The 20,773-nt window shown below is 41.6% G+C and overlaps 1 protein-coding gene across 1 annotated transcript; it reads right to left on the reverse strand.

Moving 5' to 3' along the window:
• Positions 1–1,214: 1,214 nt before the first annotated feature.
• On the reverse strand, positions 1,215–15,306 carry LOC124864548 (U1 small nuclear ribonucleoprotein 70 kDa-like). The gene is made up of 10 exons (XM_047359370.1): positions 15,126–15,306; positions 14,585–14,737; positions 14,439–14,501; positions 10,520–10,574; positions 10,374–10,438; positions 10,221–10,283; positions 9,992–10,073; positions 4,710–4,811; positions 2,572–2,671; positions 1,215–2,486 (listed from the first exon to the last, which is right to left on the reverse strand). The coding sequence occupies exons 2-10, from the start codon at positions 14,729–14,731 to the stop codon at positions 1,769–1,771; spliced, it is 1,395 nt and encodes a 464-aa protein (XP_047215326.1). The 5' UTR covers positions 14,732–14,737; positions 15,126–15,306; the 3' UTR covers positions 1,215–1,768.
• Positions 15,307–20,773: the final 5,467 nt, after the last annotated feature.

The following is a 20,773-nucleotide window of genomic DNA, read 5'->3' on the forward strand; positions in this document are numbered from 1 at the left end:
AGTTTTATGTCCTCTTTGCCTCGTTAAACGTGAAAGAAGGTGATCTGATCAGAAGAGATCTAACTTGAACTTTAGAAACCGCTATGCAATTAGGAAAGCTAACCCTGCGTATTACCCTGAACTCACCATCCCACAGTAATGCATGGTGGTGGCAGTATACTTGTGTTGACGCTTCATCAGCAGGGACAGTCGCTGAAAAAGACTTGAAACTTGATGTTCTGATGCTCTCCGTCCAGTCTGAACTTAAGCTGTTTTGCTAAAAGAATGGACAAAACTGTAGAAAGCTGGTAATCAAACACAGCAGACCACCAGCCGAACCTGAAGTGAAAGGTGCTCCAGCAAAGTATTGACCCAGATCACTTTATTACACATGTCCAGACGATCTACTAATGAGGAGACTTCTGAAGGCAGCTGATTTCATTTATTGGTATCAGAGTGAATGGAGCTGAACACAAAGGCACGCATTTCAAATTCTTATTTGGAAAAACATTTTTAGGTGAAATATCTGCACAGGTCAAACCATTCAAATGATCCAGCAATTAGTCTGAGAGAACTGGTCTGTTGCTGAATGTAAATGTCATGATTCCTAAACTCCTACAAGCTCAGTCAATGAAGGAAGCAGCCCAATATGTTGGGTTTTCTTTAGAGACACACAATTTGTATCACATTAACATCCTCGCTGTTGCAAAGGACTGTCAGGGCACAAAAACTGGTAGGATATATTTCAAGTGTCAGGCTATCACACAATGAATATCGAGAACATATTGGTCAGGTGCATGGACTTCAGCAGTCCGTTAATGTCCACATATCGAACAGTTTTAAAGGCACTGAGAAGGCTGGAGATTTGATGGTAACCCCCCAAGTGGCCAACATGCAGCCACAAATATCTTGTATCACCACAATAAGCTTTACGTGTCAACAGAAAGTAGTGAGAGCCACCAGTCGGAGTCCTCGTCCAATACAGATTTATGGTGGAAGCTGGAGAAATATTATAAATTCTGCATGGCGACTGTTGAAATAAAACCTTCTCCCCTCTACCTAAAACATATATTGAGGATGTTTATTTAAGGTAATTTCTGCAAAGGAACAGCCAAATGAATCCCAAGTTGTGTTGGGCTTAAACTACAGTAAGCCAGGTCCATATGATATTGAAAGCAATGACTGTTAATAAGAAAAACAAAAGACAACTGTCTGAAGCATCAGATGAACACAGATCAGTTCTGCTGTCAAGCCACATCTTTATTAAAAGAACCCTGCAAATCTAGAAACAGCCGACACAATAAAAAAAAACAGATAAGATAACAGCCCCCCACTGTTACAATACTATGCCAGCTTCCATTTTAAACATGTTAGTAGTTGGATCAAAATCTGAACCATCTAACAGCTGCATCTATCTTCAACAGAATCACCAATTCAAACTAATTTAGATTGTTTTTCTGCTTTAAATTTTTACCCAAGTCAACAAAACGTCAACCAAGACCCCCACACCCCGCCTTCTACACAAATAAAAATAAAGACAGTTAAGGTACTTTAATGACATTTAGTGGCACACATTAGCTGAGCAATGCTGGAGAACTGTTGTTTAAATGAGATCAAATTTAAATCTATTCACTGTACGTGCAACATACAGACAGGAAAGCTAGCTGGACTGTCCATTTACAGAAAGCCCTGAAATGATGAAAGCTTTGGGCTGAAAGTCAGGGGCTGAGTCAAAGTACACTAGAAAATATCTCATGTGGAAGTGACAGTGTCCTTATGGAGGACCAGCTCAATACCCGTCTCCTTGTTCATCCATCTTGAAGCCATTCTCACCAGAACCATAATCTTCGGCTGACTGGAACGACTGCTGGTCCATCATTCCGTCCTGACTGTACTCCTCCACGTTGGCTGGCGCACCTTCGTTGCCTATGTCGCCTTGGGGACCCATGTCATCTCGTGTGGGGCCGTGGCGATCCTCTCTCCGCTCCACCCTGTCTCTCTCCCCACGCTCCCTCTTGTGTTCCCGGTCCCTGTCACGCTCCCTACGCCTGTCTCTGTCCCTATGGCTCCGTCTTCTGTCTTTGTCCCTATCTCTGTCCCTGTCTTTGCGCTCTTCTGTGCCCTCACCTACCTCTCCCTCAGTCTCTTCAGGCATGCGCTCCCCATCCTCTGTGGCACCTACCGCCTGGGCAACCTCTTCCCCATCCAGGCCTTTGCCTCTCTCCCTGTCTTTCTTGCGATCCCTGCTCCTGCTCCTCTTTTTCTGGTCTTTACTTCTTTCCCTACTCCTGCTGTCTCCTCCCGCTGTTCCCCCACGTTCTCGGTCTCGTTCCCGACGCCGGCTACTACTGCCGCCATCCTCTACCGCTCCAATCACCCTCTCTCTCTCCCTCTCTCGTTCCCTGGACCGGGTATGTCTGCGCCTTTCACGTGAACGGGACCGGCGACGTTCTCTCTCTTTGTCACGATCGCGGTCCCGACTGCGCTCCCTCCGCTCTACCCGGTCACTAAGTAGTCAAAACAAAACAAAAACCATCGGAATAAGAATGCCTTTTTTAACCAAACAGATCCTGTCTGAAGAGAACCACTCACCCGCCCAGTGAACGATCATCATAACGTGAGGCATCGTCTCGACCAGAGTGCTTGATGTTGACGTCAGCTCCACCTCTCCGTGTACCACCCAGTCCTCCTCCTAGACAGCGTAAAACCAGGTAAACAGGTTGACTCAGAGGTCTGAGCCTTCAGACTGGACTGCACAAGCAGTGTTATGTTGGTATTGTTTCAGTTTGTTTTCAGTGTTTGTGGTAGCCTCAAGAAGCTGTAGCTACAATATCCAACACAACAGGGGCTTCTGTTAATTCTTCCACTGATTGATTTAAAAAAAAAAAAAACACTGAGAACAAGAATACCTTCCCTTTGTTCACAAACACTAGGCAAATACAATGTCAAGAGCATGCGCACACACACACACACACACACACACACACACACACACACACACACACAGAACCTGCGTAGAAAGCTCATCTGACTGTACAGTAATGATTAAAGCCAAGCTGGCAGTGCTAACATGCAGTTAGTTCCATGACAGTAAGTTGCAGCACCCCTTCAGGCCTGAACACATGCACTGATTTGGTGTGGAGTGGTACTTGTGTTGTGTCTTCTTTCACATCCGCGTTTGCAACTAACACTAGAGATCTGGCAGATTGCAGCAAGGGAAGTTTATCTTATTATACACACGACGACTGCTGTTTTAGCCATGCTAGCCGCATTAATGACTAATGTAAGGTTCGAAAGACAGTTTAAAATGGCTACTCTGATTATTGTCCATACATTTCTTTACAGCAACTGCTGTCACCCGAGGTATTTTGCCTTTGCTTCTAATGCCTGGTTTACATGGCCAAATTTGTATGCAGATCTTTTTACCAGATCTTCTCCTTCTGACATGCTCGGATTATCATGATGGCTCTTAAGATAATGTTGGGAGATATTCCTGCTGTGTGGGGTGTGTTAAGAGGGATCTAGTTTGCTCGGAAGGACATCGGGACCACTCCGACATTAAATTGGGATATTCGACATGATGAATCGTCTTGGCCCGATATCCTACAGTGTGGGGTATTCCTGGAGGACAAAAAGCACTGTTGAATGAGACGTATAGCCAATCTGAAAGTGACATGAGAGAAACCCAGAGGGGAATTACTCTGAACTCACGTTTGATCTCGAGACGGTTTGCGAGATTTCCCGTCTAAAATTTGAATGTTCATGAGGGAAGTCTGTTCGTGTGTGGTGTGTTGTGATTACCGTGTGGCTGGACACCATACACTGTAGGACCAAACCTGTTATCCTTACGATTTTTATCACCATATATGGGGTCTCTCAAGATAATGACGGGGAGGATAAAAAATATGTTCTTATTTTGTTGTTTAATTAGCTATTTGACCTTTTGATGTGAAATTTGGCCATTTTAGACCACCTTGGTCCACTCTACAAGCCACTTGATGATGGAATATGTTCCATTGTTGAACTAAAAAGGCCATCAAGCACAGAAGGCTGGCTCCCTGCTTTAATTTAAAGCTGTGTTCTGCAATGGAGAAAACTGGGCTCTACATATCAAGAGACGATGCTGAAGTTTACTCAGAGGAACATCAAGTGCAGATTACCGATGCCCGGACAGGGCAACCAGTAACCGAACATGATTACAGGGTCTTCAGTGAGGCAGCATTTGAGCCAACTGTAGAATCTGGTGTGTGTTTGGACCTTTCTGGTGCAGTTAAGCTTTATGAGTTTCTAAAAGTATTAGCTTCATCTAAACCTTCATCTTATTTGTTAGGGTATGTTCACACAGCAGACAGATGTGACCCAATTGATTGTGCTCTCTTTTTTCTCACCCTTCTTTGTCTTGGTATGATGTGTTCATAATATTGTTGACTCCAATTACTCAATAACTTAATAACAGAGACGCCATCATCCATTATTACTTCTATAAACGGCATGTGATGTCTACATTCTCCTGCCCATGAGGGTTGCTGTGGGATCATGAACCGTTCAGACTGAAGTCTGATGGAAGTTTCAATTAAATAGTACTTTGACACCACACCAAAAAAATAAAAATAAAAAATCTTATTTCAGCAAAACATTGGAATTGTGCGTCAAGACCTGCAGTGTGAACATAGCCTAAGACCCAATCCAAACCAAAGACGCTGGAAGCCCAGGAGATAAAAGCAGCTGACCTAGCCTGCGTGGATGCCATCCCTTGACGGTGCGTCCTCGTTCCACGTCCACCAACACTCTTCTGCCGTCAATCTTCTTCCCGTCTGCATGCTTATAGGCAGCTGTAGAAGAGTGGAGAGAGGGAGGACAAAGATGAGGTTGGAGGAAAACAGCAACAACGTGGCCAAGGGAGGAAAAAAAACGGAAAACAGTGGATTATTATACTGACCAGGAGCAGATGAAGCCAAGACGGCTGCTCTCTGGGTAAAAGCCGAAGGATAATGGGAGTAGACTTCCTTCCACCAGATGAGTGACTGATACATTACACTTTGAACTTTGTTTAAACATCCTGAGACCAGTTTTTTAATACTAAACATTTAAGTGTTATTTAAAATGTATTTTCTATTATCTAGGCAGTGGCCTCTTTATAGAAACTTATCAATGCTGTAGAAGCAGCGCATCAGTTTCAGGGGCCCGTTTTAACCAACTCCATCAAGCCTCGCTGCTGATGAAATTCAGACCTTTACTTTTAGCTTATAAGTCACACTGCCAACGCAATTAGTAGGATGAGTTGACAATGACATGATGATAAATACTTCAATAACAGGTGAGCAGAAAAAGCTACACAAATAGTTGAAGAGCATAATGCCATTAAGCAAAGATTTTATCATCCAATGTAACGGTAAATTTAGTCACTGTCATTTTGAAAAAGAGAGGCCTTTAAGGAATAAGTGATTTAATACGCTTAGTTTCACATTTGATTCCACAATAAGAAAACTAAAGATTCTGTTCTAGCACATTCGTTTGCTATGAACCTCATGGTAAGACTGGTGACATTCGTCTTTAACACAACAAGACTCAGAACACAGAGGGCCTTACCAAACTCCCTCACTCATACTGCAGACGTGCAGGTCTTACCATACTTTCCTCTCACCAACTTAAAGAACCTCCCCAAAGGTTCTCTGCACCACAGTACCATGAGAACATTTCTGTCTGGGGCCTTACCCTCACCCCTCCACACTCCTGTGTGTGTTCAAAGACGACAAAAACCCACCCGACTGCAGGGCCTTACCACACCCCCACCAAAACCGACCAACTTCCGTAAACAAGACAAATGGAACAAAAAACTATAAGAAAGTAAAAGAAAACTGAGCTAGCTTCATTTTGGGAGTTGTCCTATCGCAACTCCACTGAAAACCCCGGCTGCATTAAAGCCCTCAGTTAAAAGACAACACTACTGTGTCTTTAATAGCTGTGCGAATGAGATGCCTGTTTTAGCTCTTGTGTGATGGTGTTAAAAATTCAACAAGCCTTTTCTCATTATGTTGAGATCTTGATTTGGTGTTGGGGTGTCATGTACCAACCTAATATGTGGCCTAAAATTTCTCATGGGCACTTTTCACCAAACTGGTTCCAGTACCGAAAAGGTGCTAGAGCTTACAGGGTTTTCACCAACACAAACTCTGGCTCAGAAAAAACACTGCTAACCCAGCACCAGTTTGCTGCTGGACCACCTTAATCAGGAGCCAGAGGCAGAAACATTGTGAGCACATTGACTAAAACTCCGTTTTAGTTTTGATTGGTCAAAATTAAACTCAAAGCCTCTAAAAACCCAGAGCTTCTACGTCGGATTAGTAGGGGTGGAACGGTACGCAAAACTTACAGTTGGGTATGTTTTTAATTAGTTTTAATCAAGAGAAACAAATAAAAAGTGTCCACTATAGAACTGACTGGAGATCTGGATTGTTTCTTCCCCAGATCAGAAGGATGGCAGGATAAACCAGAGAGATGGACAAACTAAAAACGGTCATCGTTGTTATTTAGGATTTTTTCAGTAAGACATTTTAGAATAAATAAGGTTTAAATCACTTTGGATTTGTTTTGATATTTAGAAAATCCTATGTACCAGATGTCCTTGAATGCACCATATAGGTGCATTCAAGGTGCACCTATTGGGATATCCTTTTCTGTGAGAGGGGCCAGTCAGGACGCTACCAGTGTGTTGTCACATTTTATATACATACAGAGCAAGCTACAGTATGTACCTTATTGATGTTGTAAAACGCTGGCGGCCTCTTATCTTCCTAGTTTATTCTGACATCACCAGTCACAGTTTAATTGGGTCAACGTGCCGCCCCCCTGAATCCATAAATATGTCGGACTCTGTTCTTTACCACTGTTGGTCTTGTAATGTCTCCAGCTGGTCTTAATAAATCCTGCCCTCAAAGCTGCTTGACTCCAGTCTTCCAGCTGCTGGATGAGAGATCAGTTGATCACTATTGTTTAAAAATGTGTTAGAAAATGAATGTGTTTGCAGGTATAATGGGCTAAATATGCACTAGGATCCTTCACAAACAGAATGAAACCAGCAGAGGATCAAACAATGAATGAATGAGACGTTTATAATGATACAGATCCAATTTGGCTCTCAGAAGGTGGGAAAGCAGTGCTGCTTTTACAGAACCAGTGAAGAACTGGTTCTAGAACCAGCTCCAGTTAAAAACTGGATCCTCCTTGGTGGAAAAGGTCACATCAGTGATTCAGTAAGGGACTTATTTCCTTACATGTTGTGAGCTATAACTGCAGGAACTAAGGCCTGGAACTGCATGTATCCTAATGTAGTAAATAATGAATGAATAGGCTGTTGAGCTGAATTATCAAGGAATTCCCCTCATCTGCATCTTTTATTAAAGCCAGTTCAGAGACAGTTTAATCTGCTCCCAAAGAATAAACAAAGATGTTAACTGCACTGAAGTACCAAGGTCATAAGCTAGACAGATACACTAAGTTTGGTAAGAAAATATTGTATCATGTTGCATGTTTGCTGGTTTCATCTTTTCTTTTATGTTTTTATAATCTGTGCTTTTATGCCTGTTTTTATTGTAAAGCACTTGGTGGTTTTTGACATGTGAAAGGTGCTTTATAGATTAGGCTTATTTACCATTTCCCAAAAGGCTACCAACACTTCCAAATCCGGCATCTTTCAAGACCCGGTTTGAAAGCTTAAAGTTTAAACATTTTTTTAAATAGCTTCTTAAAACGTTCAGGCTTTCTCTGACATTGGAAAAAGGTTGGATTTTATAAAATTTCAGCCAACAGCCATGAGGTATGAGCTTTACCAGTTGGCATTAACAGACTCTTTGTGGATTAATTATCACTACAGAAGCTAAACTAGATTTTGTTCTTGATTTGTAAACAGTAAGATAAAAATCTAACTCTAAGCATTTTTGTAACATTAAAAGTGACTGATTCTGGCATGTGGTTTAATTACAGGACAGCTTTAGTTCTGGAATTAGTCGACTTTAGATGGGAGTGTTGTTGGGGAGGCATAAAGACTTCCTCTAAAGCAACACTGTGGCTCACTTTCACACTTTGGATAAAATCAGCTTCTGACTTTTAACATACTTCCTGAAATTTAATGCTACACGCCAAAAGCTGCATCCTGTCACAGAAATAGTATATCTTAACATTCCAGCAGCTAGATCAGACAGTTTTATAAAACAATTTCTGTTTCCCCATCATCACGCAGCCTTCTTTTCTGAAAACCACAAGCTCTCGAACACCTGAAGTGGCTTTAACACAAAGGGCAAAATCATTGGGAAACTGTTTAGCAGACTAGTAAACAGGCGAGCGTTCAATGGCCAAAGCCTAAAATCCAGATTACATTAAAGGAAAACTCTTTAGGGCCAACAAGAAGACGCTTTACCCATTGAACTTCGCTCCACTTCCCTATGTAGGAGATGGAGGGTGGAAAGAAATCTTACCCATCATACAAACCCATTATACCAACCATATACTGAGCTGTGGTAGTAGGGTGTAGATGTATCATAACCATCATCATCTGCCAGCCAGCTCTGGCCAATAGCCATCACAGATTGGCGGCTGCAGTGGCAATGAGAACAACACACAGTTAATATACTGTTGAGCTCCACATCCCCCCCTTAGTTCCCTTCCAACTATCACTACAGAGCTGTGGTTCAGCAACTCTGGTCTAGGAGAGCAGATTGTACCGATGCTAAAGAATGGTGGAAAATTTGTAAAGATAAATGTATGCTGCCTCATCAGATCCCTGCAGAGGCTTCATGGTAGCCGTGTAGCTTACATAGACACCTAACAGAAATGTAGCTTCACTGAAACCTCAGCTCAAAGATACCATGACCCTCAAACACTGCGTGAGTGCCATTTTCAAGGCTCTGCCGATCAATGCGCAGAATCATGATAGATCCACAATCATGATGTCAAATGAGAGTTCAGAGTTCATTTGAGCACACGTGGAAGAAAAACAGTTACAAGCATTAAATTTGTTTTATAGCTTCTGTTGCTTGACATGGAAACAGAGAAATGAAACTTTTGGTCTCACTGCAAACTAGAGCTGATCCACCATAGGGGTGGCCTCAATGATGAAATCATCTGGAAATACCATGACTATATGGCTCTTCAACCAAGTAAGTAGAATGAAGCTAAATCATTTTAAAATTGTTTTTGATGATTATGTTGTTTTTGTGACTATTTGGAGCCAAGGTTGAAATACAAATGTACACAGCCCTACTCCCAGCTAGGAACTAATCTATCTATAACATGCTACACTGTAGACTCTGCATTGATCTAGTGAGGAAGCACAGATTAACCTTTGGATGACAGCATTTGTCTGAAGAGATCGTATTCATATCTTGTAGAAAAATGTATTCAAATACTTGGTCGGTATAACTTACTACTGTGATGAACGTTAAAAAAATGAAGCTCACCATGACCAGAGTTAAAGATAAAAACTGTCAGCGTCGCAATACAAAGAAGATGGGTTTCAATGAATGTTTCCGTCAATGTTTGGTGTCCAGTTTGACCTTGTGCTTACCATTCCCGTCCAACCAGGAGAGCAGCTCTTCCACAGAACTACAACGCCTCACAGTTAAAAGACAATGTGCCCTTTGACAAGCAAACATGTTCAGGTTCACAGATAAAGCACATGTGTTATCCTGTGTTTTCCCCCTGATTCCTCATCTGAATGAATCTGCTTCTTGTGTAAATCCAGCTATCTACAAGTCAACAGGTGACAAGCATCAAACAGGCGCACACACACAAACCAAACAAGCACCAGACTGGGATCTCATGCAAGCTCTACATCTGTATGCAGGGCTTTAGGGAGCTCTGACGGCATGGCCATCACTGACCAATTTGCTCAAGTGAAAGGGTAGTTTAAAAAAAATAAAAAACCCAACACACTATTTAAGTAAACACCCCCCTGTATATCAATGAATAGCATTTTTGACTGGGTGACCTTAGAAAGAAAGAGTCTGGTACTTACAGTGCATGTCTCGTTCATGCTCGTACTCGATAAAAGCATAACCACGAGGCTTTCCTGTCTTCTTGTTGTAGACAATATAGATCTGAAACGAGAAACATCTGGAAATGTATCGACTGAAAACTGATTGAACTTCGGCTGACTAACGGCTCCATACACAAACCTGTGTCAAACAATAAGAAGATGTAAACTGTAGCTGATACACAGGCAAACAAGCAGCAGGCTAACCTACCCGTTTAATAGGGCCGTAGACCTCAAACTCACGTCGAAGCTTGGACTCTGTAGTATCATAGTTCTGCAAGAAAGACAGTTATTTTATTCAAAACCGGTTTATGCAAAGTAATTCAAGGACGTCTAAAATAAAATGTGATCCCATCATACTAACAATTCGCGCAACAAACAAGGTCTTGAAAGCATCTCCTTGTGCATTTGGGTCATTATGAGGGTCCCCTGTGGTCAGACAATTTGAGAGAAGCATCATTAGTCCAAACCAACAAAATAAACAAGTTTTTTCATTGTTAAAAAACTTACAAAGCTTCAGTTCTGTCTCCAACACCGTCTGCCGTCTTTCGATCTTCTCCCGCCTCTGTAAAGCAAAAACCCAACAAATTAAGAACATTTGTTATGACAGTAGAGCCTATATGCTGTATACTGACACAGTACATCATACAGTGCAACATATATGTCACAAGTGATTTGCAAAAAAACTATGGCAAAATGAGCTCAAAGACAGATGCCCAAACTGAAACTAGTCAAAGGAAATGCTGGAGAAATCATACAAGTTATCTATGTTTTAGTCAAGGTTGATGGAGACACAGACATCTCAAAGGAGTGTGAACAGGTGAACATGTGCATCAACCATAAAGGAAAACCAACAGACAAGCTGGTCAGCTGACAGGAGTTAAAAGACAAGCGGCTATCCCCAGCCAACAGGAGCTAATTTTAATGGATGGCAGATCGTGCACTGGTCATTTAGAAAAAAAAAAAAAGAAGCTAATTTCAGATTTTATTTAAGAAGTACTACAAGCAGGTAGGTTTGCTCTGGAGCAGTTTGAGCTGTAGTAGAAATGGGACTCGTGGAGCTTCAATTGCTCTCATCAAATAAAGGTTGGAGATCATGAAATGTCCTCCCTTTGCTAGCCTCACAGGTGCATCTAATTACTGATGTCAACTGTTCACAAACCGGACTCCTGTCATCACTTCCCATGTAACCAAAGATAAGCAGGTGGATATCAGCTACAGCAGGTCCCTCAGGATTGACAATGGCTGAAGGCCATGTAAAGACAAGTCCTACCTAGAGACGCCTTACCAAGGAGCCATATCATTCAGATTTGGAGGTTTGTGGGCAGCATATAACATTCTTCAGGATTAACAAAATCAAGCTTATTAATGAAGAATTTACTTGCACTTGGCTGAAATACCTCTTGCTCTGGAACATTATTATTTTTTTTTTTAAAACAAACTAGACCAGGGGAACATATTTGAGCATATTAGATTAATTGGCTATGCTCTCCATCATGGCTAACAATTGAACCACCTGCAGCCTTGACTCGGCATTGAATGAAAGACTTTTCTGAAAAATATTATACTTTGCTTCATTGCTGTTGTGAAAAGTCGGTGCTTTGCTGCTACGTTTTCTGAGGCACAAATGTGTCATCCTCATTCTCTCCCCACATCCTGTTTTAAAGTTTGCTAAGAAAATGTGTGCTTTATACAATTTTAAAGAAGATTTTTTCTGCCGTCTGGTTCTAGATTTATAGAACAGATCCCCAATCAGTGTGACCTATTTATACTCTTAACATCCTCATACTACTGTCTTATACAACAGTTTGGGGCAAACAAACACACCACTAGGTGGAGGTAAGGTTTCTGTTCCACTCCATTAGAAAATGAAAGATGCTATAAACTGGAGGTGTTGAGAATATTCTTATGTCATCTTGAGAGTGTAACATGTATTAGTGGTGGGACATGATTAAACATTTTATTCTAATTATTGGCTCCATTTTTAACATATTTTATCAAACAATAATGAATGAATCAATAGACAAATAAATGTTGCAGCTTTGCTATAATACAACCATACAGATCCATAATGCATCCAGAATGTCTCAGTGCATTCAAAGTGGCAGCTTTAACCTACATAATCTCCCTCATGCAACCATGCTGGGGATACAAGTTAAACTTTTCTATTTTTTCCAGAACAGCATTTCTGAAATGTTCACTATTTAGTTTCAGCAAATGGTGGAGCAGTCGTAGCACCACCTCCACCATTATTACTACCACTGTACTTAACTGTTGTAGTTAGAGATGTTTTGACCTCTTTAAATTGTTTTGGTGCTAACACAGCTAGCATTAGGACTCGGTCTTCTTTGGGGTTTCCTGTTCATCTGCTTCATAGGAAAGATGTCCGTGCCAACATTAGTGGAGTTTTGAAACTTCAACTAGCAACTCTCTTTTGATTCTCAGCCATGATCGTTCAGGGGAGCCGCCCCAAAAGATGGGAGGAGCCGAGTGTCTGGACAGTGAAGTTTCTTGGGGAGATTATAGTATCGCTGTTGATGCAATTAGTTATGGAAGCAAATCGTTACCATATTTCAAATGAAAAAGCATTTTCAGAAATTATTTTTCATGTTAAGAATGTGGCTGCATTGTTTGACCCATAAATAAAATCAATAATCAATCATCCTATTTGCATTTTCTTCTTCATGACTGCACATTTTATGCCATAATCAAAAAGAAAACAAAGCAGACATTGCTTTTTCGTTTTCGGCCTGCAAAGTACTGCCCAGAACTCGAAAACGAAAAAGCATTCCGAGCGGCGGGCGCAGCAGAGTGACGTCAGCAGCCGCTCTTCCTCAGTTCTCTGCTGACCGAGCTACCCATCTTGTTCGGTAGGGGGCGCTGTGCACGTCTGCATTGCATTACATTGCAAACGTGCCGAGAAATTGATTGAATTGCAGCAGGGCTGAGCTCAATTTGTGGCAGTGGCAGGCAGAACTGGTAGTTCCGGTGGCGGGCTGTGGCATCCTTGTGGCAGCCTCATGGCCTGGGAGATCCAGCGTGTTTTTAAGCATTTATTTATAATTTTCTGTGAGTGACAATTCAGTGCTCTATAATAAACTGGCTGTTTGTGCAATAAATCTTCGTCATCCTTTCAACACGTCACACATACACATAGTGTATTTATTTTCCATGTCAAGTAAATACAATCTCCTTATGTTATGGGTCTAAAGCTGTTTATTAAATAATAATCAATAATGACATCATTATTTAAAGGTAACAGGCTATAACAACAATGACATCCCGTTTGCCGATAATCTGCATTGGCATCACTTCCGGTGGCAGCTCCACAGACACTATTAACAATAATGACAACCCATTTGCCAATAATCAGCATCAGCTTCCACAAAAACAGCGGCAACCGCATTGGCAAGTTTTTACGGCCGGTCTGGCACCTTCTGGCATCCTCGCGGAATCCCCTGCCACCCTGTGGCAGTTCCGGTGGCAGGCTGTGGCGGCCACCGGAACTACCAGTTCTGCCTACCACTGCCACAAATTGAGCTCAGCCCTGCTGCAATTCAATCAATTTCTCGGCACGTTTGCAATGTAATACAAGATGGGTAGCTCGGTCAGCAGGGAGCTGAGGAAGAGCGGCTGCTGACGTCACTCTGCTGCGCCCGCAGCTCGGAATGCTTTTTCGTTTTCGAGTTCTGGGCAGTACTTTGTGGGCAGACCATGAAAACAAAAAAGCAATGTCTGCTTTGTTTTCTTTTTGATTATGGCATAAAATGTGCAGTCATGAAGAAGAAAATGCAAATAGGATGATTACTAATTTTATTTATGGGCCAAATATTGCAGCCACATTCTTAAAATGAAAAAGCATTTCTGAAAATGCTTTTTAATTTTAAATATGATAACGATTTGCTTCCATAATTAGTAGCTTATGTGGTTTTTTTTTTTACTGAATATATTGCAACATTGATTATTTTAACAAGCCTAGTACAGGTACATCTTAAAAATTTGAATGTTGTGAAAATGTTTAACACTTTTGTCGCTCATCTCAGAAAGCAAAGCTCATATTCTATAGATTCATTAGACATAGATTGAAATATTTCAAGATTTTTTCGCTCATAATTTTGATACCAATAATGATCAGGTCACAGACAACTTCTCAATATCTCAGAGCTTCTTCACACCAACATAACTAGCTGTATTCTTAGATCTCCCTAGTCCATACAGGTCACTCAAGCTCATTTGTCCTCTGTGGCATTTTTTTTTGTTTACTGCTTTAGTGGTTTTGCCTTTGTAAAATCACCTTCAATGTCTTGAATGGCGCCCTAAAATAAGATTCACTATTATTATAGTATAACATATACATGAAAAGCTAAATGTGTACAGGTCAGTGGATAAAGACGGTAACTATGAAAACTGTTAATCAGGCAGCTCTAACCTTTCTTTCAAGACGTTCATCACGAGTCTCTGCTCTGGTGGGTGGAGGGGCCTCCCTTGGATCCTGATTCAAAGACAAGGCAAAATATGTCAGAATTTAAGACATTAAAACAGAACAATGTGCAAAAAAGAAAAGGCAACAATCACCTCAAAGTGCCTGATGAAAGGAGCGATACCACAGTATGGCTGATTGTGGTGCTTCTCATGGGGTAATTTCTCCAGCTGAGGTAGGAAGGGTATGGGGTCCCGAGGGGCAAACAGGGCCAGCAGGTTCGGTGGGAGAAACTGCGTCATCTTTCACTTAAAAACAACATTAAGTAACCTTATTAGTTCATCATTACACCAATGCTGGCTGACAGATGGCAGAGCAACTCCCCCAGCAGGCTAAGGAAGGCTGGCAGCACTGTTAGCATTACAGAGCCATTGTTGTCGCTGACTTCCCTGTCATCATCATCATCATCATCATAATCCTCATGTGCCCAGATGTTACACAAACAGCAGTGAACTCTCCATATAATCTACAACACAACTAACGTGTAATTTACACGTAACACGCAATATGGCGTTATCCGGGGTAACATTTCAGCTATCGCAACCAAGACGCGTTGAAGCCTTAAACTCTACTGCCACCCTTTATCTTAACGGCAAAGCTAACAATGCTAACTCGGGCCTCATACATTTGTCCTACCTTCTCTCCTCCAGTGTTTGAGAGATTTCACACCATGGACCTGAGAAAGAAGCCTTCGTCGTTAAAAGATCTCCTGGACACGACTATTCCCCAAACTAACGAAAACAATGTCCCAGCTGAATCGTTCACAGTTCCCACAAAAGCAAGCACAGCGCGCGCCGAGCAGCTGAATGCGTGCAGGAAAGTCGCACGTCTTCTCCAACATACAAAATGGCGGGACGTCGTAAAACAACGACTACTAACGTAAAGTGAACAATGAGCGCACGACCGACCTGAATCAAGAAGACTTAACATATAACTCCAATGTTTAAGTGTAATTTTTAAACTTAGGTACATAATTTTCAGTTATGCTTTCCACATAACTTTCTAAAATAATATTTAATTCATTTTACCTTCACTTTTTGTCCAACTTAGGCAGAGGCAGTCTCTGGTTAAATGGTGTCTTAAGCAGAATTTGATTTGTGGGCCTTCAAAGTATAAAGAGTCACCACTGCTCGCCTAGTGGTGCGTTGTTTTGAGTACTGAAAAAGTGTGTTTTCCCCACCAGGAATACAAGAAGAAGTACCCCTGATGTTAGAATTCCAGCTGCTGGCAGGCAGTCCCAATGTAATGGAGCATTTGTCTCAAAAGTCAGAGTTTAAAACTGAGGATGACGTCACACACGAGTTGATTGCGTTCCAGTTGCAAGTGGGAACAAAATGGATTTCCTTGCTGTTTTTGGTGGTGCTACTCATGAACAAGACAATAACAATGTATTTCTCTCCATGTAATAACTTCAAACATTGAAAGAACAACTTCACAGAGGTTGTACAGCACTATATGTATCTCTAGTGTAATTAGAGACAACCCATCAGAAGAGCTGATAAATTGTTTACATAGTTTTATACACTCAGCTGCCATATTGGATGGTGAACTCATTGCTTGGTGACCTCCAACTTTCCCTGTCGGAATTCCAACTTCATAGTGGTTTTTTACGAATGAGAACTAAGAGAGAAAGCATTATCAGTCTCCAGTATGGCTTCCTATGCCACCTTTTACAAACGCACTGAAAGGTGTGATTTTATTGGCCCTTATGATAGTTTGTCTTTCATTAAACCAGCGTCACACAATGTGGTACAACCTAATCTGTGCACATGTTGCTTTAGTGTTTGAACCGAGGCCGGATTTACGGAGTGGCAAGAGGGGGCACTGCCCCCTCAAACAGGTCTGGCCCCGTCAAATCAATTCTTAATCAGAGAAGCACAAGCCCTCGCCTTGCCTCTCTCTCCTCCTACATTTAAGGGCAAAACATAGTTGCGCGTACTTGTCTTATTGGACGTCCACCGGACATGTCAGCACAAAGCTCAGTACATGGTATCACACAGTACCCGCTTATGCTTAACATTATAGCGCTGCTGAAAATATTACGCGGCTTCTGGCCCAATGTTTCTTTAAAAAAAGACCGCTGAGGAGGGCACTTTGGCTCGACACCATCTGAAAAACGCTTGCATTTTCTTCCAATCAGCATCCATGCATGACTGCATAATCCATTGGCTACATGTTTTGTACTCATAAAATCTGTGATTTCAAAACCTTGTCCAGCTGTTGACTGATGTTTGTCAGCTTTAATAAAGAGAGGAAAAGAGGAAGATATACAACCAAACAGACAAATTAGACCATTTCACTAATTTCAAGTCTGAAGAAGAAAAGAAAAAGCATGGCCATCACAACCATTTCCCTGAATGTCTAGTAACTCTCACAATAAAGTGTTGATAATAGAAACAAACATACAGTATTTTATAATTACAGCATGCTGGCCAAAACTCTGCTCTGTGTAGGTAAAAGTCACTTTTTTACTTCAACAGTTGAAGACAACAATGGCTAATAAATGTCAAAGGCTGAATATAATGCTCTATGATATACAGCAGCAAACAATAAATTATGAATAAACAGGAAAATGTAACTTAGCTGTCTGTTTGATTTTATTAGCCTAATAATAGACCCAATGTTAACATTAACTACCTAAAGTAGGTGTGTGATTTAAAATGTAAGGCCGGTCTTAAGATGAGCTACATTAAAGTGTGGTGAGTTATATTTATATTCATGATGGTATATTTTTAGTGTAATGCTTCAACTCTGTCAGATAGTCAGATAATGTATACTGTCACATGATTTAATGAGACTTTATTGATTAAGATGCATTGGAGAACATTGATTTATTTTATTTACAAATTTTGCAGCATAATGCCAAAAAGTGAGGCTATTAAAGTATAAATATATCCTGTTTTTTATTTTAGTTTTATAAATAAATTTGGCAATGGATGCCGTTTTTTTCAACTCCCACCTCTGGGGGAACTTTGACCAGATTCCAGGGGAGTTAGGAGATTGTTGATGCTGCCACCTGTAGCTGTGACCATAAGGTCTGCATTGCCTGTTGTGATGGCAATCACCAAACCCAGTGGTGGACACCAGCAGTAAGGCATGCTGATGTGTACTGTGAGGCCAAACGTGCCGCAGCCCGGGATGTGGCAGGGGCAAATATTCAGGCCTGGAGGGAGTTTGATGAGGACCTGGATAAGGTCCACACGTCGGCCTCGAAGCGATTCTGGCAAACCGTCCGGCACCTCAAGAGAGGGAAGCAGTGCTTCGCCAAAACTGTTTACAGTGGAGGTGGGGAGCTGCTGACCTAAAATGGAAACATTATCGGGCAGTGGAAGGAGTACTTCAGGGATTTTATAATCCTGCTGTCACACCTTCCCTGGTGGAAGGAGAGACTGGGGACTTGGGGTTGGACTCGTTAATCACCCAGGGTCAAAAACCTCTGTGGTGACAAGGCTTTAGGGGGGGATTAGATCTTCCCTGAGTACCTCAACTCTCTGGATGTTGTGAGGCTGTTGTAGCTGACACGCCACTTCAACATATCGTGGCGGTTGGGGACAGTTCCTCTGTTTTTGCAGACTGGGGTGGTGGTCTCTGTTTACAAGAAGGGGTACCGGATGGTGCATTCCAACTACTACACTCCTCAGCCTTCTTGGTAAGGCCTATGCCAGGATGTTGGAGAGGAGAGTCCAACCGATAGTGGAACCTCAGCTTCAGGCTGTGGAACACTGAGCCAGCTCTACACCTTCTACAGGGAGCTTGAGGGTTCATGGGAGTTTGCCCAACTGGTCCTCATATGTTTTGTGGACTTGGAGAAGGCATTCAACTGTGTCCCTTGTGGTGCCCTGTGGGGGACGCTCCAGGAGTACCGAGCCGGGGGCCCTTTATTAGGGGCCATTCGGTCTCTTTACAAGTGGAGCAGGAGTTTGGTTCGCATTGCCGGCACTAAGTCGGTCCTGTTCCCAGTGTATGATGGACTCTGGAATGGCTGCCCTTTGTCACCGGTACTGTTCATAACTTTGATGGACAGGACTTCTAGGCACCGCCAAGGGCCAGAGAGGGCCTGGTTTGGGGACCAGTGGTCCTGCTGGACCCCTCTAGCCAAGACCTACAGCATGCACTGGGATGGTTCACAGCCAAGTGTGAAGCGGCTGGGATGAGGATCAGCTCCTCTAAGTCTGAGGCCATGGTTCTCGACCGGAAAAGGGGGGCTTCCCCTCTTCAAGTTGGAGGGGAGTTCCTGCCTCAAGAGGAGGAGTTCAAGTATCTCGGAGTCCTGTTCACGAGAGAGGGAAGAATGGAGCATGAGATTGTCTTCTTCAGTGTCGAGTTTTATAGATGATTATACAGCTGTTCCTATAATTGTGTTCATGCTGCACAATTTTTGGGTGTAGATGGCTTAAGCTCTGAGTTTTACAAACTATTTTCCAAACAGTTGGTTCCTTTTCTTCTACAGGTACACATGGAAAGCATTGAAAAGGAAACTCTTGCTCCCACTCTCTTTAAAGGCCTCACCACTTATTCCTTAGGCAAAAAAAGACATTCTCCTTTTAGATAACTGGCGCCCCATTAGTTTGCTGAATAATTACAACAGATTACTTGCCTTAGTATTGGCCAAATGACTTAAAATGTATTGCTGATAGCACAGATGAAACTCAGGATTTATGAAAGGACGACACATATTTAAGAATATTAGGTTGGTTCTAGATATAATAGATTATTTAGAATCTAATTGAAGGTGAAAGCTTTATCTTATTCCTTGACGTAACTCAGAACAAGTCCACTTAGGTCTTGATATGAACCAGATTTTTTCTAGATTCTCTGAATTATACTCGCCATTAAGGAATACATTTTAACCCCAATAAGAAACATAATAATTAAAGAAAATATAGTATACTTAGGAATTATTATTACCATAAACAATGAAAGCATATGTATTGACAACTTTCCTCCCACTATTAATAAGATCAGGAAGAAACTAAACCACTGGCTGCACAGAGATCTAACTCTGAGGAGAAGAACACTTCTCTTTCATGTTACTGTTGGTTTACAGTAGGACCCAAGTGCAGACAACACAGAAGTGTAGAGTGAAACAATCATTTTAATAAATAACAAAATGACTTAGAAACTGAACAAGGAGCTCAAACAGAGAACAGGGAAGAACACAGACCAGGTGGCAGAGGAACAGAGCATTGACACGGAGAAGTGTAATTGAGTAACAGAAAAATCCAGCAAAGAACAATGACAACCAGAGAGCCTAAATACAGAGAAGAAGTGAGAAGACATGGAAAGCAGGTGAGAAAGAGTACACATGGAACAAGTCGAACAGAAATAATACAAAATGTACATAAACATCAACTAAAATAGCAGCAACTAGAGAACTTCAGCAACAAGGACGAAACAGAAATAAAGAAACTAAAAAACTAATACTCAAACAACTAACACCCAAGGATAATAACACTGAAGGCCTCTCTAGTTTTGTTTTATGGTCTCTCCTCTGTTTATAGACAGCGGCATCCGTTTTATTTTTCTCTTGCTCTGTAACTTCATAACCTTGAAAAATTTCCTGTCAAACTCTCCACATTCCACAAACAGTGTTTGCTATCCTGGCTATTGATTTACAAGAACAAATGCTCTTTGGCACAATAGCCATGATGTTTAAGAACGAATCCCTCTATGTTGAAAACTGGAAAAGAAATAGCATAATATTTGTGGGAAAGCTGTTTAATAATCAAGGTTTATCGTTCAGTTACAGTGAATTTCTTTCTCACTTAAAATTCCCAGTGATACCTCAAAAAATTTGAACTTGTCTTAGACGCCATTATCTCTGGCCTAATTATGAGGGTGGGGGACCCTCAGGCAAGCCACTGAACGCAGTTTCTGAGATGTGCAGTGCAATCTTAGGGAGGACAGTGATGGAACCTCTGAAGTAGAAGGGAGCCAGGATCATGCACTAAGGAAGACACAAATGTATCTTTAATGCAAGATTTTCTTTTATTTATTTTCACGTAAATGCTTATGATCATTAACATTTGCATAACAAATTCTTTTATCCTCTAGTAACAATAAAGATGCATGGAGGGCGCCCGACGCTGCTGCTCGAGCACAAATACCCCATGTGCCCTCTGTTTTAAAAGTGTTCCCAAGCACCTCAAGTCATGAATGATTGGCAGGGTGTCTAAAGAAGCAGAGGACTTGCTCCCAAATGATCTGCAAAAACTAAAAAAAGGGAAGTCAAAGCTTCAAATTAAAGTATTGAGACTGCAGCACAAATATTAGACTCTTGCACT

The sequence above is a fragment of the Girardinichthys multiradiatus genome, chromosome Y, assembly GCF_021462225.1.
Source record: "Girardinichthys multiradiatus isolate DD_20200921_A chromosome Y, DD_fGirMul_XY1, whole genome shotgun sequence".
Classification (NCBI taxonomy): Eukaryota; Metazoa; Chordata; class Actinopteri; order Cyprinodontiformes; family Goodeidae; genus Girardinichthys; species Girardinichthys multiradiatus.

What these genes read in the sequence shown, in the direction of transcription:
- LOC124864548 (XM_047359370.1), bottom strand. Translation starts at nt 14,731, where the DNA reads ATGACGCAGTTTCTCCCACCGAACCTGCTGGCCCTGTTTGCCCCTCGG. An exon ending in GGAGACAGAACTGAAGCTTT is followed by an intron (nt 10,439 to 10,519) that starts GTAAGTTTTTTA and finishes GTCTGACCACAG; the next exon opens with GGGACCCTCATAATGACCCA. An exon ending in GCATGAACGAGACATGCACT is followed by an intron (nt 4,812 to 9,991) that starts GTAAGTACCAGA and finishes ACTCTTCTACAG; the next exon opens with CTGCCTATAAGCATGCAGAC.